The sequence below is a fragment of the Procambarus clarkii genome, chromosome 34, assembly GCF_040958095.1.
Source record: "Procambarus clarkii isolate CNS0578487 chromosome 34, FALCON_Pclarkii_2.0, whole genome shotgun sequence".
NCBI lineage: Eukaryota > Metazoa > Arthropoda > Malacostraca > Decapoda > Cambaridae > Procambarus > Procambarus clarkii.
In genome coordinates, this window is record NC_091183.1 from 35,938,328 (window position 1) to 35,959,396 (window position 21,069).

Consider the following 21,069-nt stretch of genomic DNA (forward strand, 5'->3'; position numbering starts at 1 on the left):
GACATATATATTTATATATATATATATATATATATATATATATATATATATATATATATATATATATATATATATATATATATATATATATATATATATATATATATATATATATATACAGGTATATATATATATACAGGTATATATATATATATACAGGTATATATATATACCTGTATATATATATATATATATATATGTCGTACCTAGTAGCCAGAACTCACTTCTCAGCCTACTATTCAAGGCCCGATTTGCCTAATAAGCCAAGTTTTCACGAATTAATATATTTACTATATTTTTTTTCTTATGAAATGATAAAGCAACCCTTTTCTCTATGTATTAGGTCAATTTTTTTTTATTGGAGTTAAAATTAACGTAGATATATGACCGAACCTAACCAACCCTACCTAACCTAACCTAACCTATATTTATCGGTAAGGTTAGGTTAGGTAGCCAAAAAAAGCTAGGTTAGGTTAGGTTAGGTAGGTTAGGTAGACGAAAAAACATTAATTCGTGAAAACTTGGCTTATTAGGCAAATCGGGCCTTGAATAGTAGGCTGAGAAGTGCGTTCTGGCTATTAGGTACGACATATATATATATATATATATATATATATATAATATAATACTGTATAATATAATTACACACAGATTCATTGAACTTATACTCATTTTGGGTGAGGTGACATGGTACAAAGTTTTGGATGAGGTTATCTTGGGATGATTTCGGGGCCTTTTAAGTGTCCCCGCGGCCCGGTCCTCGACCAGGCCTCCACCCCCAATAAGCAGCCCGTGACAACTGACTAACACCCAGGTACCTATTTTGCTGCTAGGTAACAGGGGCATAGGGTGAAAGAAACTCTGCCCATTGTTTCTTGCCGGCGCCTGGGATCGAACCCAGGACCACAGGATCACAAGTCCCGTGTGCTGTCTGCTCGGCCGACCAGCTCCCCAACACACTTATGTGTTGAACACACTTATGACAAACACAAGACAGAACACGGAACAATGGGTATAAATTGGATATGAGAATTGCAGAAGGCCTATTGGTCCATACTTCCTCTTGTTGCTTCCATATTGGTTCAATATATATATATATACAGTATATATATATATTATATATATATATAATATATATATATTATTGAATATGACTGCATATTCTGTGTTGATTATTTTCTTATTTGGGGCTTGTATTACTCTGACTAGTGCTCTTGTATCTTGGTTACTTGGATTTTATAATTTGACATTAGGATTTCTCCAAATGTCATATTTGTTCAAGGCTGACTAGAACAAAAACTAGCTGCATAATGTATTATACTTATTATAATTTACACAATGTTTCTAACCTACAAGGTTCATTCTTACATGAGGAATAACATGACATGATGAAACATCTAATATGTAACACTGGTAGGTCAGGTACATACAAAAGGTTTGTGTTGTGATAGAACCTCTTTGAGAAACTTTAGTGGCCACCTTTCTCTCCCCCCCCCCCCCCCCCTCCTGATAGGGAGCTTTGTAGAGGGAGTAAGACATGAAGGCTAGTTATGTACATAGATAGGTAAAGGGACAATTTGAGTTTATTAAGAATAACAAGTAACCCTTATGTTGAGTGACAAAAATTTGTCTACCTCATTCAGAACTATTAGTTTTGTGGAGTATTTATGTACAGTACTGTATTTGTAAAAACTAGGATTGAATTTTCTTTCATGAATTGTTGCAGTTTGTGAGAATGGTACAAGTAATATTAAATACATATGTATGTTTAGTTATAGAAGATGTTCTAAGAATACAGTATAAGTAAATCTGTATAATCCATTTTTTTTTTTTTTACTTAACCCTTTTTGGGCTGTATTTCAGAAACCTGGTTAACCTCTTACGACTAAATTTGTCACATGTTTGTAAACAAATCATATGACTGAATGACTGAATTGCAGATGACGTAAATAATGAAGTAATATATTATCTCAAATATTCTAAGGTAAACAAAAAATTATGAAAAAAATTGGTAAAGCTAAAAGTATATGTGACACGTTTTGATACATATTTATCACTACAGTATAATAAGACAATAAAAAATACAACCACATTTTTAGGTAAATGCAACAGAATAATGATAATCATTCACTGGCAACTTTGTGCTACAATAAAAATTTAAAATTTAACTGTGGAATGCTGCAAAATAAATAAATAAATAAATAAATATATATATATATATATATATATATATATATATATATATATATATATATATATATATATATATTAGTATATTTTGGTAGCAGTCTTTCCTGTAGACATATTTTATTAAATATGACCGAAAAAGTAAGATTAATAATTCTAACACGAATTTTCTCAATCTTTCGTACATTATGCTTCACTGTTGGAGGTAAATCAAAAATCACTTCTCCAAAATTCATTTTTATTTCTAGTCTGACGCGACACGGGCGCGTTTCGTAAAACTTATTACATTTTCAAAGACTTCACAAATACACAACTGATTAGAACTTGCGTTTCCCTGATTTTATATCTACATTTGAGTGAGGTGGGAAGGGTGATGTGGCATTACATTTGCGTGAGGTGGGAAGGATGATGTGGCATTAGAGGATATTAATAGGGTATTAAAAGTATCAACACAAGACAGAACACGAAACAATGGATATTGAATAGAAGTGTTTGTAGAAAGCCTATTGGTCCATATTTCTTGATGCTTCTATATTGGAGCGGAGTCTTGAGGTGGGTAGAATATAGTTGTGCAATAATTGGCTGTTGATTGCTGGTGTTGACTTCTTGATGTGTAGTGCCTCGCAAACGTCAAGCCGCCTGCTATCGCTGTATCTATCGATGATTTCTGTGTTGTTTACTAGGATTTCTCTGGCGATGGTTTGGTTATGGGAAGAGATTATATGTTCCTTAATGGAGCCCTGTTGTTTATGCATCGTTAAACGCCTAGAAAGAGATGTTGTTGTCTTGCCTATATACTGGGTTTTTTGGAGCTTACAGTCCCCAAGTGGGCATTTGAAGGCATAGACGACGTTAGTCTCTTTTAAAGCGTTCTGTTTCGTGTCTGGAGAGTTTCTCATGAGTAGGCTGGCCGTTTTTCTGGTTTTATAGTAAATCGTCAGTTGTATCCTCTGATTTTTGTCTGTAGGGATAACGTTTCTATTAACAATGGTCCTGAAAGATATTGTTAATAGAAACGTTATCCCTACAGACAAAAATCAGAGGATACAACTGACGATTTACTATAAAACCAGAAAAACGGCCAGCCTACTCATGAGAAACTCTCCAGACACGAAACAGAACGCTTTAAAAGAGACTAACGTCGTCTATGCCTTCAAATGCCCACTTGGGGACTGTAAGCTCCAAAAAACCCAGTATATAGGCAAGACAACAACATCTCTTTCTAGGCGTTTAACGATGCATAAACAACAGGGCTCCATTAAGGAACATATAATCTCTTCCCATAACCAAACCATCGCCAGAGAAATCCTAGTAAACAACACAGAAATCATCGATAGATACAGCGATAGCAGGCGGCTTGACGTTTGCGAGGCACTACACATCAAGAAGTCAACACCAGCAATCAACAGCCAATTATTGCACAACTATATTCTACCCACCTCAAGACTCCGCTCCAATATAGAAGCATCAAGAAATATGGACCAATAGGCTTTCTACAAACACTTCTATTCAATATCCATTGTTTCGTGTTCTGTCTTGTGTTGATACTTTTAATACCCTATTAATATCCTCTAATGCCACATCATCCTTCCCACCTCACGCAAATGTAATGCCACATCACCCTTCCCACCTCACTCAAATGTAGATATAAAATCAGGGAAACGCAAGTTCTAATCAGTTGTGTATTTGTGAAGTCTTTGAAAATGTAATAAGTTTTACGAAACGCGCCCGTGTCGCGTCAGACTAGAAATAAAAATGAATTTTGGAGAAGTGATTTTTGATTTACCTCCAACAGTGAAGCATAATGTACGAAAGATTGAGAAAATTCGTGTTAGAATTATTAATCTTACTTTTTCGGTCATATTTAATAAAATATATATATATATATATATATATATATATATATATATATATATATATATATATATATATATATATATATATATATATTATTAAATATGACCGAAAAAGTAAGATTAATAATTCTAACACGAATTTTCTCAATCTTTCGTACATTTCGTTTCACTGTTGGAGGTAAATCAAAAATCAATTCTCCAAAATTCATTTTTATTTCTTGTCTGACGCGACACGAGCGCGTTTCGTAAAACTTATTACATTTTCAAAGACTTTAGTTCACAAATACACAACTGAATAGAACTTACGCATCTCCGCTTTTATATCTACATTTGAGTGAGGTGGAAGGGGTGATGTGGCATTAACACAAGACAGAACAAGATGTGGTATTAATAGGGTATTAATTTCATCAACACAAGACAGAACAAGAGTATTAATAGGGTATTAATTTCATCAACACAAGACAGAACACGAAACAATGGATATTGAATAGAAGTGTTTGTAGAAAGCCTATTGGTCCATATTTCTTGATGCTTCTATATTGGAGCGGAGTCTTGAGGTGGGTAGAATATAGTTGTGTAATAATTGGCTGTTGATTGCTGGTGTTGACTTCTTGATGTGTAGTGCCCCGCAAACGTCAAGCCGCCTGCTATCGCTGTATCTATCGATGATTTCTGTGTTGTTTACTAGGATTTCTCTGGCGATGGTTTGGTTGTGGGAAGAGATTATATGTTCCTTAATGGAGCCCTGTTGCTTATGCATCGTTAAACGCCTAGAAAGAGATGTTGTTGTCTTGCCTATATACTGGGTTTTTTGGAGCTTACAGTCCCCAAGAGGGCATTTGAAGGCATAGACGACGTTAGTCTCTTTTAAAGCGTTCTGTTTTGTGTCTGGAGAGTTTCTCATGAGTAGGCTGGCCGTTTTTCTGGTTTTATAGTAAAACCAGAAAAGGTTTTACTATAAAACCAGAAAAACGGCCAGCCTACTCATGAGAAACTCTCCAGACACAAAACAGAACGCTTTAAAAGAGACTAACGTCGTCTATGCCTTCAAATGCCCTCTTGGGGACTGTAAGCTCCAAAAAACCCAGTATATAGGCAAGACAACAACATCTCTTTCTAGGCGTTTAACGATGCATAAGCAACAGGGCTCCATTAAGGAACATATAATCTCTTCCCACAACCAAACCATCGCCAGAGAAATCCTAGTAAACAACACAGAAATCATCGATAGATACAGCGATAGCAGGCGGCTTGACGTTTGCGGGGCACTACACATCAAGAAGTCAACACCAGCAATCAACAGCCAATTATTACACAACTATATTCTACCCACCTCAAGACTCCGCTCCAATATAGAAGCATCAAGAAATATGGACCAATAGGCTTTCTACAAACACTTCTATTCAATATCCATTGTTTCGTGTTCTGTCTTGTGTTGATGAAATTAATACCCTATTAATACTCTTGTTCTGTCTTGTGTTGATGAAATTAATACCCTATTAATACCACATCTTGTTCTGTCTTGTGTTAATGCCACATCACCCCTTCCACCTCACTCAAATGTAGATATAAAAGCGGAGATGCGTAAGTTCTATTCAGTTGTGTATTTGTGAACTAAAGTCTTTGAAAATGTAATAAGTTTTACGAAACGCGCTCGTGTCGCGTCAGACAAGAAATAAAAATGAATTTTGGAGAATTGATTTTTGATTTACCTCCAACAGTGAAACGAAATGTACGAAAGATTGAGAAAATTCGTGTTAGAATTATTAATCTTACTTTTTCGGTCATATTTAATAATATATGTCTACAGGGAAGACTGCTACCAAAATATACTAATATATATATATATATATATATATATATATATATATATATATATATAAAGTATCCACTCAATTTAACAGCCTATATGGGGCTGAGCCCTAGTCGTTATTTACGGAGCTCCGTTATTTCCGAAGTTAAGTCGGGTCGGGTAATTTTTCAAGTAACATTCAGGTAGGATATATTTTATACTGTATAACTAAAATTAAATAAAGTTCATTGTGTAATTGCATTCCAATTTAGTGCCACACCGACGATTAAGCCAGTTGTTGGCTGCTGCATGGATGATGTGTGAACACGGTCTGATCAAGCCCAGATGGGTGGGAAAAAATTGATTCATTCCTTTGTATTGCAAAATATTTCATGTATCAATCAGCAAGTTAATATTTTCTCAATAATATTTTAGAGATGTGTTTTGATTTAACCCTAAACAGTGCAGGTAATGTATTTTTAATGTTACAACACAGGCTGTGGCGGCCATGCCATAACAATGGCGATCGAGCCTTGTCACTGAGAGCTAGCCAAGACGAAATATTTTGAGCTCACCTATTCTCTGCTGATGATAGAATATGCATTTGCAGAGACTAATATGTAGCTTTTGTTGAAAAAAAACCAATTAATATCTTGTAATACTATAATAAAATTGGTAAATTGACTTACTTTTAATGTTACAACACAGGCTGTGGCGGCCATGCCATAACAATGGCGATCGAGCCTTGTCACTGAGAGCTAGCCAAGACGAAATATTTTGAGCTCACCTATTCTCTGCTGACGATAGAATATACATTTGCAGAGACTAATATGTAGCTTTTGTTGAAAAAAAACAATTAATATCTTGTAATACTATAATAAAATTGGTAAATTGACTTACTTTTAATGAAGCTGAAGATTACGAAGCTGTGAAGATTACGTCATCCTCTGCAGCGCTTGTTTTATATTGTTTATATTGTATACAGGGTACATACTGTATGTACACTTATTTTCAGGCATATTTTAATAGAGTATCCTTCTGTTTCTTGATGTCACTTACTGTACTTTTCCCGATGTTAAACTCTGCTGCTGGTCGTGCATGAGAATATCCTTTATCAAGTTTCTTAATTAACTCCAGCTTCTGTGCAACCGTCAGGCGCTTCCTTTGGGTAACTTTTGGCATTTTGTAAATTAAAAAGATCACAATTACAGTACAGTAATATCCTTCACAATTGAAGCTAGCCGCTCGAGTTCACGGTAAACAATGGGAACACATGGCCCGGCGGAGTACATACTAGGTCCGTGGGAAAAAAAATACCTAGTGCCTATACATACTATAAAAGGTATTTAATAAGAAAACAAAGACTTTTGCTTAATAAAAACTGTTTCAAAATATTTTATTAATAATAATTTACAATTTTCTTCATTAAAGTGAATCATTTTAAAAGAAAATTAAGATGTAATATATGACTCTGGACGATCCAGGTCGGTGGCGGCCTGGTCGCCATGTGAGGGGACGCTGATGCCACAACAAACCCAATACCAACTGTCGGTAATATCGACCGCAGACCGGTATAGCAGGCTCCAGATACTGGGCTCCCAAACCGGTCGTTAATACCGGCAGATCGGTATAAAAGAGGCCGTTAAATTGAGTGGATACTGTATATAATTATATATATATATATAATATATATATATATATATATATATATATATATATATATATATATATATATATATCGCTCTTTCTTGTAAACATATGTTGTTGAATATGACCGAAAAGGTAAGATTAATAATTCTAACACGAAATTTCTCAATGTTTCTTATGTTTCTCTTCACTGTCGATGGTAATTGAAATATCAATTCTCCAAAATTCATTTTTATTTATGGTATGACGCCTGAACGCGTTTCGTAATTCTTACTACATTTTCAAAGACTTAGTTTACACATCCAATTTCATTGTCCTTATACTCGTTTTTGGGTGAGGTGATATGGCACAAAAGTTTTGGGTGAGGTTACAAACACAAGACAGAACATGAAACAATGGGTATAAATTGGGTATGAAAACATAAGAATGGAAGTAACTGCAGAAGGCCTTAGGATGAAGAATATTTGAGAATTATGCTACATGTAAATTATGTATTTCTTTGTTTCTCTTCTAAAATTATAAAAGAAGAACAGCATTTTATTGTACCTGGGAGGTCATTCTATAATTTAGGACTTTTTTTTTTTTTTTTATTTAATTGCATGGTATTTCTGTTGTAGCCGAAACACTGCAAATAAACAAACAAATAAACACTCACTTTTTTTTTTTATTTAATTGCATGGTATTTCTGCTGTAGCCAAGTCATACTCATGGAATATCAAATAGGTATTTGTTTCTCATGTGGTGGCCATGGGTTCTGTTGCAGCCCTCTTAACCACTGCACTGCGCAAAGCGCCTTTAGGCGCTCAGAGAGTTGTGCTTTTTGTTTTTTAATTTGGCTATATTTTAATGTTTTTTAATGTTTTCATTACTATTTGTGTTTTGAAATGGAAATAGTTGACTTTGGAAACATTTTGACATTAAATTTACCTGAACATTTGTAAAAATAACAAAAATATGTCCTTGACAATTGCACCAAGACGTTTTTGCCGAAAATAGGTGAGCAGTGCAAGGGTTAAGGTGAGCTTGAGGTCAAGATTAGGTTTATGAGTATATTATATTTTACTACATTTTCACTCATTTTTTTTTTATTGAATCACAATACGTAACCAAACTGCGTATTATCCATCTACAGAATATGCGGGATCGTGCAGGTCGACGCTGTTGTCCCTTCTGTAACAAAGAGTTTGGCTTCGCAAGCTCCCTAGAGCGGCACTTACGGGTTCATACAGGCGAGAAGCCCTTCGCTTGTCCCCTCTGCTCCTACTGCACAGCACAACGCTATAACCTTGAACGTCACAAACGTACACATGAAATTAGACTGATACCACAACATTCACTATCAAGCTCACCAGAGCATTCCATCTCAATGCCATCAGAGCAGCAGTGTTGAATAAATGCCACAAACTTGTACTAGTTGTTGCCAAGTGATGAGTGTTGGTGACAGGTCAAGTAGTCAGTACAGTGTATTGTTGACCTGTCACGTGGAGAGTGCTGCTGATCTATCAAGTAGCCAGTGTTGCTGACCTATCAAGTGGAGAGTGTTGCTGATCTATCAAGTAGCCAGTGTTGCTGACCTATCAAGTGGAGAGTGTTGCTGATCTATCAAGTAGCCAGTGTTGCTGACCAGTCAAGATTTCTTTATTATTATTAATCAACTTTAGATGAGACCTATACTTAGATGTTGAATTTCTAAAAGATTTCTCTACTTGGTATTTTATTTGACTTGACCGTGGCACTATACAATTTTTTATTTATAAAGTCTTCCTGGCACAACTTTTCACTCGATATTCCTGTCTTTTATTACAACTAAGTAAAATTTGCCATTCCTTAAAAGTTCTGAAGGGAATGTTGAAATGTTAGTACTGTATTGCATTTAAGTACTTATGTCATTAACAAAAGTCACAGATACACACACACACACACTCACACACTCAGTGGTAATTGACAGAGTGGAAATAGATGAAATGTTCACACGGAATAGTTACAGGACGAGGGGACATGGGTGGAAGCTGGAAACTCAGACGAGTCACAGAGAAGTTTTCTCTTAGCGTGAGAGTAGTGAAAAAATGGAATGCACTTAAGGAGCAGGTTGTGGAAGCAAATTCTATTCATAATTTTAAAACTAAATATGATAAGGAAATAGGACTGGAGTCATTACTGTAAACAACCGATGGCTCGAAAGGGAGGATCCAAGAGTCAATGCTCGATCCTGCAGGCACAAATAGGTGAGTACACATACACACACAGAGGGTGCCTGGTGGCTGAGTGGACAGCGCACTGGATATGTAGTCCTGCAGACCGGGGATTGATCTCTGGCCATGGCAGAAACAAATGGGGTTGAGTTTCTTTCACCGTGATGCCCCTGTTACCTAGCAGTAAATAGGTACCTGGGAGTAAATAGGTACCTGGGAGTCAGCCCATAACAGCCCAGCTGTTATGGGCTGCTTCCTGGGTGTGTGTGTATATGTGAATTTTTTTTTTTATTGACAGTTGAGAGGCGGGCCAAACGAGCAGAGCTCAACCCCTGCAAACACAACTAGGTGAATACGCGCACACACACACGTACTTTAGGCAGGATCAAAGAGCCAAAGCTCAACCCCCTGCAAGCACAAATAGGTGAGTACTCACTCTCTCTTTCTCTCTCAATCAAGTATTGAAGAGTAGAAGAGAAGTGTTATTTTAGAGTAAGATGACCTCGACGGCCTAATGTCAACTGGGAATCACTATTCCAGTGAGAAACCTCATCAACCAGGTTCTTGGTGTTTACATCTTCCAATACATATCATTTTATTATTCACCTTATCTTTTATTTTTTACTTCACTGAAGTACAAGCAATAACTCTACCATGCAAATCATCAATTGATACTGAATGAATCTTTTTAAAGGAAAATGCAGTGCTTGACCTGTAATAAGGTTTTGAAGCAAGGGAGTGATGCAAGGTGCAGCAGCAATGGTGTGAATATGAGGATCAGTGCCGTTATGGCTTTCTCCTTCAGTAACAGGTTATGATGTGTTCATGACTACATGAATTAATGTTGATGTATGCATCAACCAACCAACTTCGGTTGGTTGGTTGATGCATACCAATCAACCAACTTTGAGCTTAACTCCAGAGCTGGTGTCCCTAAGGCAGTTCGTTGTTGCCTTCAACCTCGTTCTGACAGTTCCTGCGACGGCGCTGGAACCAATAGGTATTGGCATCACGCAATTGTGATTTCTGTGTGTAATGAAGGGCGAAGAGGGAGAACGGCCTATTGACATAGCTCGAGTGCATGGGGGGAGTTGTGTAAAACCCTGGTTTGTGCCTCGGAGAGGCTGCAGGATCCAGTAAGTTCAGTAGAACTTCGGTTTCAACTCCTTTTGACCATGTCGTAGCTCAGTCGATTAAGGCAGCGTCTGGGATGCTCTCGGACGCAGGTTCGAATCCTCATCACGGCCCTTGTGGATTTGTTTGTTTGTTCAATAGGTATTGGCGTTTGCCTTTCCATTGAAGACTTTTGGCGCTGTGGAGAGGGGGGGGGACGTGCTGCATGGGTAACAGCTTTTCCCCTGTATCAACCTACCCTGGCTTTGCGCCCTGGAGAGGGCACTCCAAACCGACAACCAGAGCACAACTCCATAGTCTCCTGAGACTGATGAATGCCTACTACTATGCATAAAAGATCTACAGTGTTGTGTCGATGTACACGAATGGTCACTAGTGGCGTGTTGAGGCACACGTGAATAAACTATAGAGGTGTGATGTGTACATGAATTATGTATTAGAGCAATGATGTGGCATATTTGAGTGTAAATATATGATGTATAATGAAGTGTTGATTTATCTATACATAACAAAGAGGCTCTTGATGAATATAGGAGGTTCTATAGTGCAAAAGTCAATGCAGTCGGTTCACAATCAAAAAGTCCCAGGTTCGATATAGTTTTGAAGTGTGCAATATGTACACAAAACAATATTGGGTTCATAGCAAATTATAAACTATAATGAGTACATAAATCAGTTTTAGACACAAAGAAGAATATCGTGGGGTGTAGGCAAAATTATGTTTACATGATTGATATCAAAATTAACAACAGAACTCTCAGGAAAATTTGGACATATCAAGTAAACTTCTTTCTAGGAGTAGCTGGGATGCAGTACCAAAGCAGATGCTTCATGACCATATTCTCTTAAAATGGAAAATGGAAACCTGAATGCTTACGAGCATATTTTCAAAATTCTTGCTTTATTATGACATACAGTACTGTAGTTTCATTAATAACATTACTTGCATAACTTCCACTTAATACTGTATTGGTTTTGTTTTTGTTTTTTGGTAAATGTAATAGCAAAAACATGTTATTATTGTTATGCTGTATCTTTACTGCTTAGGTAACTAATCATGCTAATATTGGCATTAGAAGTGAATGTAGTACCTGTACTGTACAGTATAATTATTTATTAATTTGTTATTCAGCCAATAATTGAATGTAAACATGACACATAACTAAGTCATTCACCAACAGAAGATGCAAGGTCCTGCACCTCGACGGGTGTGTCCCTTCTGTAACAGAGAATTTCACTTCGCAAGTTTTCTTGAGAGACACTTACGAGTTCACACAGGCGAGAAGCTGTACGTCTGCCTACACTGCCCTTATCGTACATCTCAGCGTTGTAATCTCGAACGTCACAAACATGTTCATGAAATGAGCACAGTTCAACAACACTTTCTTCCGGGCTCCTCAGACAAGTTAATGTCAGTCATTTCATGAAGAATTTTAAATATAAAAGCAGAATGTGACTAAGAGTCCAGATACAGCATGACATGCCTCATTATACTAATGTTAGGAACATAAACTTTACTTCATTTACCATAATAAATAAGAATATATCATCACAGTGTATAATTCATCAACAAATAATGTCTGAAAAATGTATGTGCTTAGTTGCACTTATGTGTAATGCACTATATTGAAAGAAGGAAAATAATATAACTATACAGTACAGTACATGTACTTCTTTAAGTTATAGGCCTCTGTCAAACTTTATCATAAGCTACACTGATATTTTCTTCAAGTTCAACTGTAAAATATCCAAGTTATCCCAGGATACTTCTCAGTTATTCTTTAGTTTTTAGTTAATAATTCTTTTTTATTTTTTAGTTAACTGATTACACAACCTACCATAATTTTTGTACCTGAGTAGTAAGTGCTATTTTCTGATTGCTTATGTATAATTGATTACAAAATATAATATGATTGTAAGTTATAGAAAATAAATATTATTTCCTTCAACCTTTTCCTTATCCTTTACCAAAGGCAGCTTAAAGAAAACGTCTTGAAGGCTGCCGACTCCTTATCTAGAGCTGTGACACGTTATGTCATAAGTTGGCAGCATTGAGCTGTAACACATTATTTCATAAGTCGGCGGCATTCAGGTACCTTCAAGACATTTTCCCTAAGCTAAGGCAAAAGTCAAAACAAAGTTTGAAGATGTTAATACACATTTTCTTTACTTTGGAAGCATAAGCAATCACAAAATAGCACTTACTCCCCAGAAACAAATAAAATATAATTGTTACAATTGTTACAGTGTTATTATTTACTTCATATAATTTAATTTATTCTCTTATTTAATATATGAAGCTGTGTCCTGCCACAATCATCTTAAATTGCAAATGTAAATTTGAAAGTGCTCTTTTTATAAATTTTTGTGTTATGGTTCTCTGTACAGGAGGGGTGGTCTCGGAGAACTCTATGACCTGACTTCGAATCCTAGTCGGGTCATAGAGTTCCTACGTGATTTATGGCTTAAGGACCATTCAAGCATTATTTCATATATATATACAGTATATATATATATATATATATATATATATATATATATATATATATATATATATATATATATATATATATATATATATATATATATATATATATATATATGTCGTACCTAGTAGCCAGAACTCACTTTTTGGCCTACTATTCAAGGCCCGATTTGCCTAATAAGCCAAGTTTTCATGAATTAATGCTTTTTCGACTACCTAACCTACCTAACCTAACCTAACCTAACTTTTCCGGCTACCTAACCTAACCTAACCTATAAAGATAGGTTAGGTTAGGTTAGGTAGGGTTGGTTAGGTTCGGTCATATATCTGCGTTAATTTTAACTCCAATAAAAAAAAATTGACCTCATACATAATGAAATGGGTAGCTTTATCATTTCATAAGAAAAAAATTAGAAAAAATATATTAATTCAGGAAAACTTGGCTTATTAGGCAAATCGGGCCTTGAATAGTAGGCCAAAAAGTGAGGTCTGGCTACTAGGTACGACATATATATATATATATATATATATATATATATTATATACACACACACACATATATTTACAATGCTAAACAGCATATATACATTTTCTTCTGTCCTCCATGGACAGGGTTAGAGATCTGTTAAACATATAATTCAGTGATTTATTGAACAATCAACCACAGAAGGTAATTGTAGTGCTTTCAAAATGCTAAGCTAACCTACAAACATAAATACACAGATTTACATCTGTCCTATATAAACAGTGTCTTTTTACAGTGTCATTAATGTGTGTTAACAAAGGAGAAATGCAGTTCTGACCAGCTTCCACATACCCTGTATACAAATACACACACACATATACATATACATATAAGGCAGTCTCCGTGGTGTAGTGGTAAGACACTCGCCTGGCGTTCCGCGAGCGCTATGTCATGGGTTCGTATCCTGGCCGGGGAGGATTTACTGGGCGCAATTCCTTAACTGTAGCCTCTGTTTAACGCAACAGTAAAATGTGTACTTGGATGAAAAAACGATTCTTCGCGGCAGGGGATCGTATTCCAGGGACCATAGGATTAAGGACTTGCCCGAAACGCTACGCGTACTAGTGGCTGTACAAGAATGTAACAACTCTTGTATATATCTCAAAAAAAAAAAAAAATAAAAAAAATAAAAATATACACATATACCTATACATATCCACATATATATATATATATATATATATATATATATACATATATATATGTACCTATGTCTCTCCTACTTTGACAGGGTAAGATAAATTCAGAGCAGTGGGAGCACTGCTCAGAATCAAGCTTAACAAGCCACACTGTAGGACAAAAAGCAGATACTTTTTCATCCATAGGGTTATAAATACATTGAACTGCTTACCCACCGAAGCTATAAATGCCTAGATAATATTTCAGTTTAGAAATCCATATAGAAAAAATCTTCAGGAACACGCTGCTGGTTTTCTGTACCCATCGAGGAGGCTGCTAGAGATAGCAGCCCTCAAGTAAATTCAGATAAGTCAAAAACACACTCACACCTGGACAAATTAGTTGTACGGAACAAGACTTGGCAAATCGAATTATGAATAAATGCAATGCTATGAAATGTGGAATAGGAAATAATAGGCTACACACAACCTACAAATTGTGAAAAAGCTATAAAGAATTTTGATAAAGAAAGAGATCTAGGTGGTTCTGGATAGAAAATTGTTACTTGAGAACATTGAGAACATTGTGGGAAGATCATATGCTATACTTTCCATCTTTAAAGTCAATTTAAAGTACTATTGATGATTAAATATTAAAGAAATTGTTCATGACCTTTGTGAGACCAAAGTTGGAATATGCAGCAATTGTTTGGTACCCATATCTAAAGAAGCACAGCAGTAAACTGGAAAAGGTGCAATGACATGGAACTATAAATGGCTCCCAGAACTGAAAAACAAAAGCTACAAGGAGAGGTTAGAGGTGTTAAATATACCATAGTGTTCTTAGTGCAGTATGGTACTATCATCTTTGTACAGTACAATGGACCAATAGTTCCTCCAAGTGCAGTATCGTACTATTATTGTTTTACATTTGACCAATATGGTCTAATGTATGGTACTATGGTGCAGTTTAGTATTACCATCTTTGTACATTGAACCAATAGTTACTTTAAGTGCAGTATTGTACTATCATGTTTGGATACCACTTCCTTCACACATGTCAATACATTATAAGGTAAGAGCATTGATAAATTAAAAACACTATTAGCATTTTGCAAAGTCATACAATTTAAAGATTGATCAATGGTAAAAGAAGTAAGCAAAACATTACACTGTGGCAACTCTTAGACACAATAATTTATTAACTTTGCATGTTTATAGGTAGCAAATACAGCACAGTATTGTACTAAATATATTACAGCCAGTGTACGCTATGTACACTAAAGCTTTCACTTGTATGGCAAGATAATGTAAACAAATGTAATGGGTGGATGTGCCATTTATGTAGAGAAATATTTTAGATCAGTTGGAAGGGTTACAGAAGCACCTATACCCAATCTGTGGGTCGTGGAAGGGTTACTGAGGCACCTATACCCATCCTGGAGGAGTTGCAAAGGTACTCATACTCATCCTGGGGTGGTAGAAGTGTTATAGAGGCATTCATACCCATTCTGGTGGTGGTGGAAGGGTTACAGAGGCAAATTACCCATCCTGGGATGGGGGTCAAAAAGTTACAGACACCCATACCTATCCTAGGGGTGGTAGAAGCACCCGTATCCATCCTCTGGTAGCAGAATGGTTAAAGATGCACCTATACCCATCCTGTGGGTGGTTGACGGGTTACAGAGGCACCCATATACATTATAGGGGTTGTGGAAGGGTTTCAGAAGCACCCATATCCATCCTGGGGTTATTGAAGGGTTACAGAGGCACCCCTCATACCCATCTGGGAAGGTAAAAGGGTCACATCCTAGGGAGGTGGAAGACCTACAAAGGCATCCATACCTTTCCTGTGTGGTGGAAGGATTATAGAGGTATCCCATATTATCATGGGATGGTGGAAAGTTAGGGGCACCCATACCCATCCTAGAGTGGTGGAGAGATTACATAGGCACCCATACCCATCTTGCTGGGGGGTACAGCGGGTATAGATCTCTTCCCTCCACGCCTCTTCCTAAGAATTAATGAAACTGCAGAATGCCTATTGGCCGATACTGGTTCTTCCTCCGTTTTCCTACTGTTTATGTAAAATATATCTATTACAGGAAGTGAAGGACTGTAAGTCTCTCACCTGCACCTAGCAAGTGTCTGAATATTTTTAGTTGAGAGTTGAGTTGTTGCTGACACTTAAGTCTTCTCCCACAGGAAGGCGCCCACCGCCGCCCGCCACCAGCTGCCCGCCGCCCCTGCCCCTTCTGCACTAAGGAGTTTGCCTTCACCAGCGACCTACAGCGGCATTTGAGGATCCACACTGGTGAGAAACCGTTCGCCTGTCATCTGTGCTCCTATCGCTCCTCCCAGCGCTACAACCTGGAGAGACACCGACGCACTCACAGCATGCTGATGGACCCCCAGCAGCCCTCTCCCCCGACCTCCGTCCCGCCTTAACCTACATCACACACACACCCAGTGAGCTGTCTTTGGGTTAAGCATAATCCAACGATCAGGTTGTTAGTGAGGATGATTCGTTAATGTTGAGTGGTGTGGCGAGGCGTGGGAGGATGTCCAGCAGCTGCAGCCGCTCTTGTCATTGGACATTTGTAAAATGTGCGGCTTTTACCTAACCTATCCAGGCCCATATTCCGTAGTGCGAGAACACGTCAAAATTACGGTGCTTTTAAATTAAATGAGAGCGTTAAAATTCTGATGTATTAGGTGAGAAGACATGTTGAAAATTGTTGTTAACGTTTGGACGTTGTTATATTGTGTGTGCTATTGTGTGTGTCCCCGAGTGTGAGGAACTTTTGTGTCCCCGTGTGTGAGGAACCTTTGTGTGTGTCCCCGAGTGTGAGGAACCTTTGTGTGTGTCCCCGAGTGTGAGGAACCTTTGTGTGTGTCCCCGAGTGTGAGGAACCTTTGTGTGTGTCCCCGTGTGTGAGGAACCGTTGTGTGTGTCCCCGAGTGTGAGGAACCTTTGTGTGTGTCCCCGAGTGTGAGGAACCTTTGTGTGTGTCCCCGAGTGTGAGGAACCTTTAATTGTGTGTGTCCCCGAGTGTGAGGAACCTTTGTGTGTGTCCCCGAGTGTGAGGAACCATTGTACTCACCTATTTGTGCTTGCAGGATCGCGCATTGACTCTTGGATCCCGCCTTTCCAGCTATCGGTTGTTTACAGCAATGACTCCTGTCCCATTTCCCTATCATATCTAGTTTTAAAAGTATGAATAGTATTTGCTTCCACAACCTGTTCCCCAAGTGCATTCCATTTTTCCACTACTCTCACGCTAAAAGAAAACTTCCTAACATCTCTGTGACTCATCTGAGTTTCCAGTTTCCACCCATGTCCCCTCGTTCTGTTATTATTACGTGTGAACATTTCATCTATTTCCACTTTGTCAATTCCCCTGAGTATTTTATATGTCCCTATCATATCTCCTCTCTCCCTTCTTTTCTCTAGTGTCGTAAGGTTCAGTTCCTTCAGCCGCTCTTCATATCCCATCCCTCGTAACTCTGGGACAAGCCTCGTCGCAAACCTCTGAACCTTCTCCAGTTTCTTTATGTGTTTCTTCAGGTGGGGGCTCCATGATGGCGCGGCATACTCTAAGACGGGTCTCACGTAGGCAGTGTAAAGCGCCCTAAAAGCCTCCTCATTTAGGTTTCTGAATGAAGTTCTAATTTTCGCCAGTGTAGAGTACGCTGCTGTCGTTATCCTATTTATATGTGCCTCAGGAGTCAGATTAGGTGTCACATCCACTCTCAGGTCTCTTTCTCGAATCGTTACAGGTAGGCTGTTCCCCTTCATTGTGTACTGTCCCTTTGGTCTCCTGTCACCTGATCCCATTTTCATAACTTTACATTTACTGGTGTTAAACTCCAGTAGCCATTTCCCTGACCATCTCTGCAGCCTGTTTATGTCCTCTTGAAGGATCCTACAATCCTCGTCTGTCACAACTCTTCTCATTAATTTTGCGTCATCCGCAAACATTGACATGTATGATTCCACTCCTGTAAACATATCATTTACGTAAATTAGAAAGAGGATTGGTCCCAGCACCGATCCTTGAGGTACTCCACTTGTTACTGTTCGCCAGTCCGACTTCTCGCCCCTTACCATTACCCTCTGGCTCCTTCCTGTTGGGTAGTTCTTCACCCATACTAGGGCCTTTCCGCTTACTCCTGCCTGCCTCTCAAGTTTGTATAGCAGTCTCATGTGCGGTACCGTATCAAAGGCCTTTTGGCAGTCAAGAAATATGCAGTCTGCCCAGCCTTCTCTGTCCTGCCTTATCCTTGTTACTTTATCATAGAATTCTAAAAGGTTTGTTAGGCATGATTTTCCTGTCCAGAACCCATGTTGGTGCTTGTTTACAAACCCAATGCTCTCCAGGTGCTCAACAAGTCTTAGCCTAATTATTCTTTCAAGTATTTTGCAGGGGATGCTTGTCAGTGATACGGGTCTGTAGTTAAGTGCCTCCTCCCTATCACCTTTTTTGAAAATCGGTACAACATTTGCCTCCTTCCAGCAACTGGGCAATTCTCCCGACATAAGTGACTCATTAAAGATCATTGCCAGAGGCACGCTGAGAGCCTGCGCTGCCTCTTTAAGTATCCACGGTGATACTTTGTCTGGTCCAACAGCTTTATTTGCATCCAGTGTTGTCAACTGTTTCATTACATCCTCTGCTGTCACCTCTATATCTGATAGTCTTTCATCTTGGGTAATCTCTTCTAACAATGGGAGCTGCTCAGGCTCGGTTGTGAACACTCGATGGAATTTTGCATTCAGTACCTCGCAGATTTCCTTGTCGCTTTCTGTATATGCCCCTTCTGTTTTCCTCAGTCTTGTCACTTGGTCATTTACCGACATCTTCCTTCTTATATGGCTATGTAGTAATTTTGGTTGCTTTTTCGCTTTGACTGCAATATCATTCTCATAATTTCTTTCCGACACTCGTCTTATGTTAATGTAATCATTCCTAGCTCTGTTACATCTAATCCTGTTGTCCTCTGTCCTTTGTCTTCTGTACTTCCTCCACTCCCTCCTGCTTCTCACCTTTGCTTCCTGACACTGTCTATTAAACCATGGGTTATTATATTCCCTCCTGCTTTTTTCCTTTATTGTTGGAATAAATCTCTCTTCAGCCTCCTTGCATTTCAATATGACTTGGTTCATCATACCTTGCACTGTTTTTCCTCTAAGTTCTTCCTCCCACTGCACTTCTCCCAGGCAGTCCCTTATCCTTCTGTAGTCCCCTTTTCTATAATCAAGTCTCCTTTCCCGGACCTCTTGTCCTTTGGTCACAATTTTAAGCTCCATCATGTAGTCAAAGACTAGGACACAATGGTCACTAGCTCCTAGTGGTATTTCATGTTCCAACTGCTCGATGTCTTCTACATTCTGGGTGAAAATGAGATCTAATAGGCTGGGCGTATCCCCTCCTCTTTCCCTAGTATCTTCTTTCACATGCTGTGTTAGGAAATTCCTGTCAATAACGTCTACCAGCTTCGCTGTGTAGACTATTGTGTGTGTCCCCGTGTGTGAAGAACCTTTGTGTGTGTCCCCGTGTGTGAGGAACCTTTGTGTGTTGTGATAACAAAGTTCTTCAGAAGGTCAGATGTAACACAAACAAGGAGCAACGGTTTCAAGCTCAACAAGCCACAATGAAGGACTGAAAACAGATGCTTTTTCACCCACAGGGTTATACACCCATGGAACCGCCTACCCGCCGAAGCCGTAAATGCCAAAACTGTTCTAAAATCTACCTGGAAAAGATCATCGAGGCAAATGGGGGGGGGGCTTCGACAAGCCGCTGGCTTCCTGTCTTCGTCAAGGCCACTAGGGTTAGTGGCCCTCGGGTAAATCAGGAGTGTGTCCACGATGTTGTTGTTGTTAAAGATTCAGCCACTGGGAACAAAAAGTTGCAAGTAGCACGGGCTATGGTGAGCCCGTAGTGGACTTACCTGGCACAGGAGCGGTGCTGTAACTTGTGTGTCCAGGAGTGTGAGGAACTGTTGTGAGTGTCCGCTGGTCCGCAGGGAAACAGTCCTCACTAAGCTGCTCACTCACGACGCTCAACCGCTAATATTACAATATTTATTATTATTATATTCTTATAATTAGTGATCTTCAAGTGTAGGTGCGACCAGTAAGTACAACAGAGGCAGTAAGTACAAGGACAGTAAATACAGCAAGTACAGGTACAGTAGAGACAAGTACAGCATGTACAAGTACAAAAAGTACAATTCAAGCTTCACTCAGTCAACAAGAGTCTCAACAAATGGAGATACAACAAGAACATAAAACTGTTGATGAGAATAATTACTGGAAAATTTCACATTTAGTATCGATAAAATAATATAATTGTGATGATAATTTATGGTAATTACTTAAGGAGTAACGTAATGTGAGGTTTTAACAAAATGTTAGTTTATTTTTTACATTGTTTTTGTATTGCGTATGTTGATGTCAACAGTGTTAAATAATTTACTGTTTACAAATTATTTATAAGCTAAAATAAAGTGTTTTAATTGTATGATGTTTGGTTACTTGTAATTGTTGCAAAGTGTCGGTGATCACTGTTGCCACACAGTTGCACACGGTTATTGGCCACAGATCATTAACACAGTTTCTCACAGTCC

At 38.0% G+C, this 21,069-nt stretch overlaps 1 protein-coding gene across 4 annotated transcripts in view; it reads left to right on the forward strand.

The window, feature by feature from the left end:
* Positions 1-20,961, forward strand: part of LOC123762025 (longitudinals lacking protein, isoforms H/M/V) — a 42,844-nt gene extending 21,883 nt beyond the window's left edge. The window contains exon 5 of one of the 4 annotated variants that reach the window (XM_069335786.1): positions 16,642-20,961. In XM_069335786.1, the coding sequence (XP_069191887.1) occupies positions 16,642-16,884 (243 nt within the window). In that variant the 3' untranslated portion in view covers positions 16,885-20,961. Of the gene's footprint in view, positions 1-8,614; positions 13,051-16,641 lie in introns of those variants that run through there. The other 3 variants (XM_069335784.1, XM_069335785.1, XM_069335783.1) reach the window with 3 other exon arrangements.
* Positions 20,962-21,069: the final 108 nt, after the last annotated feature.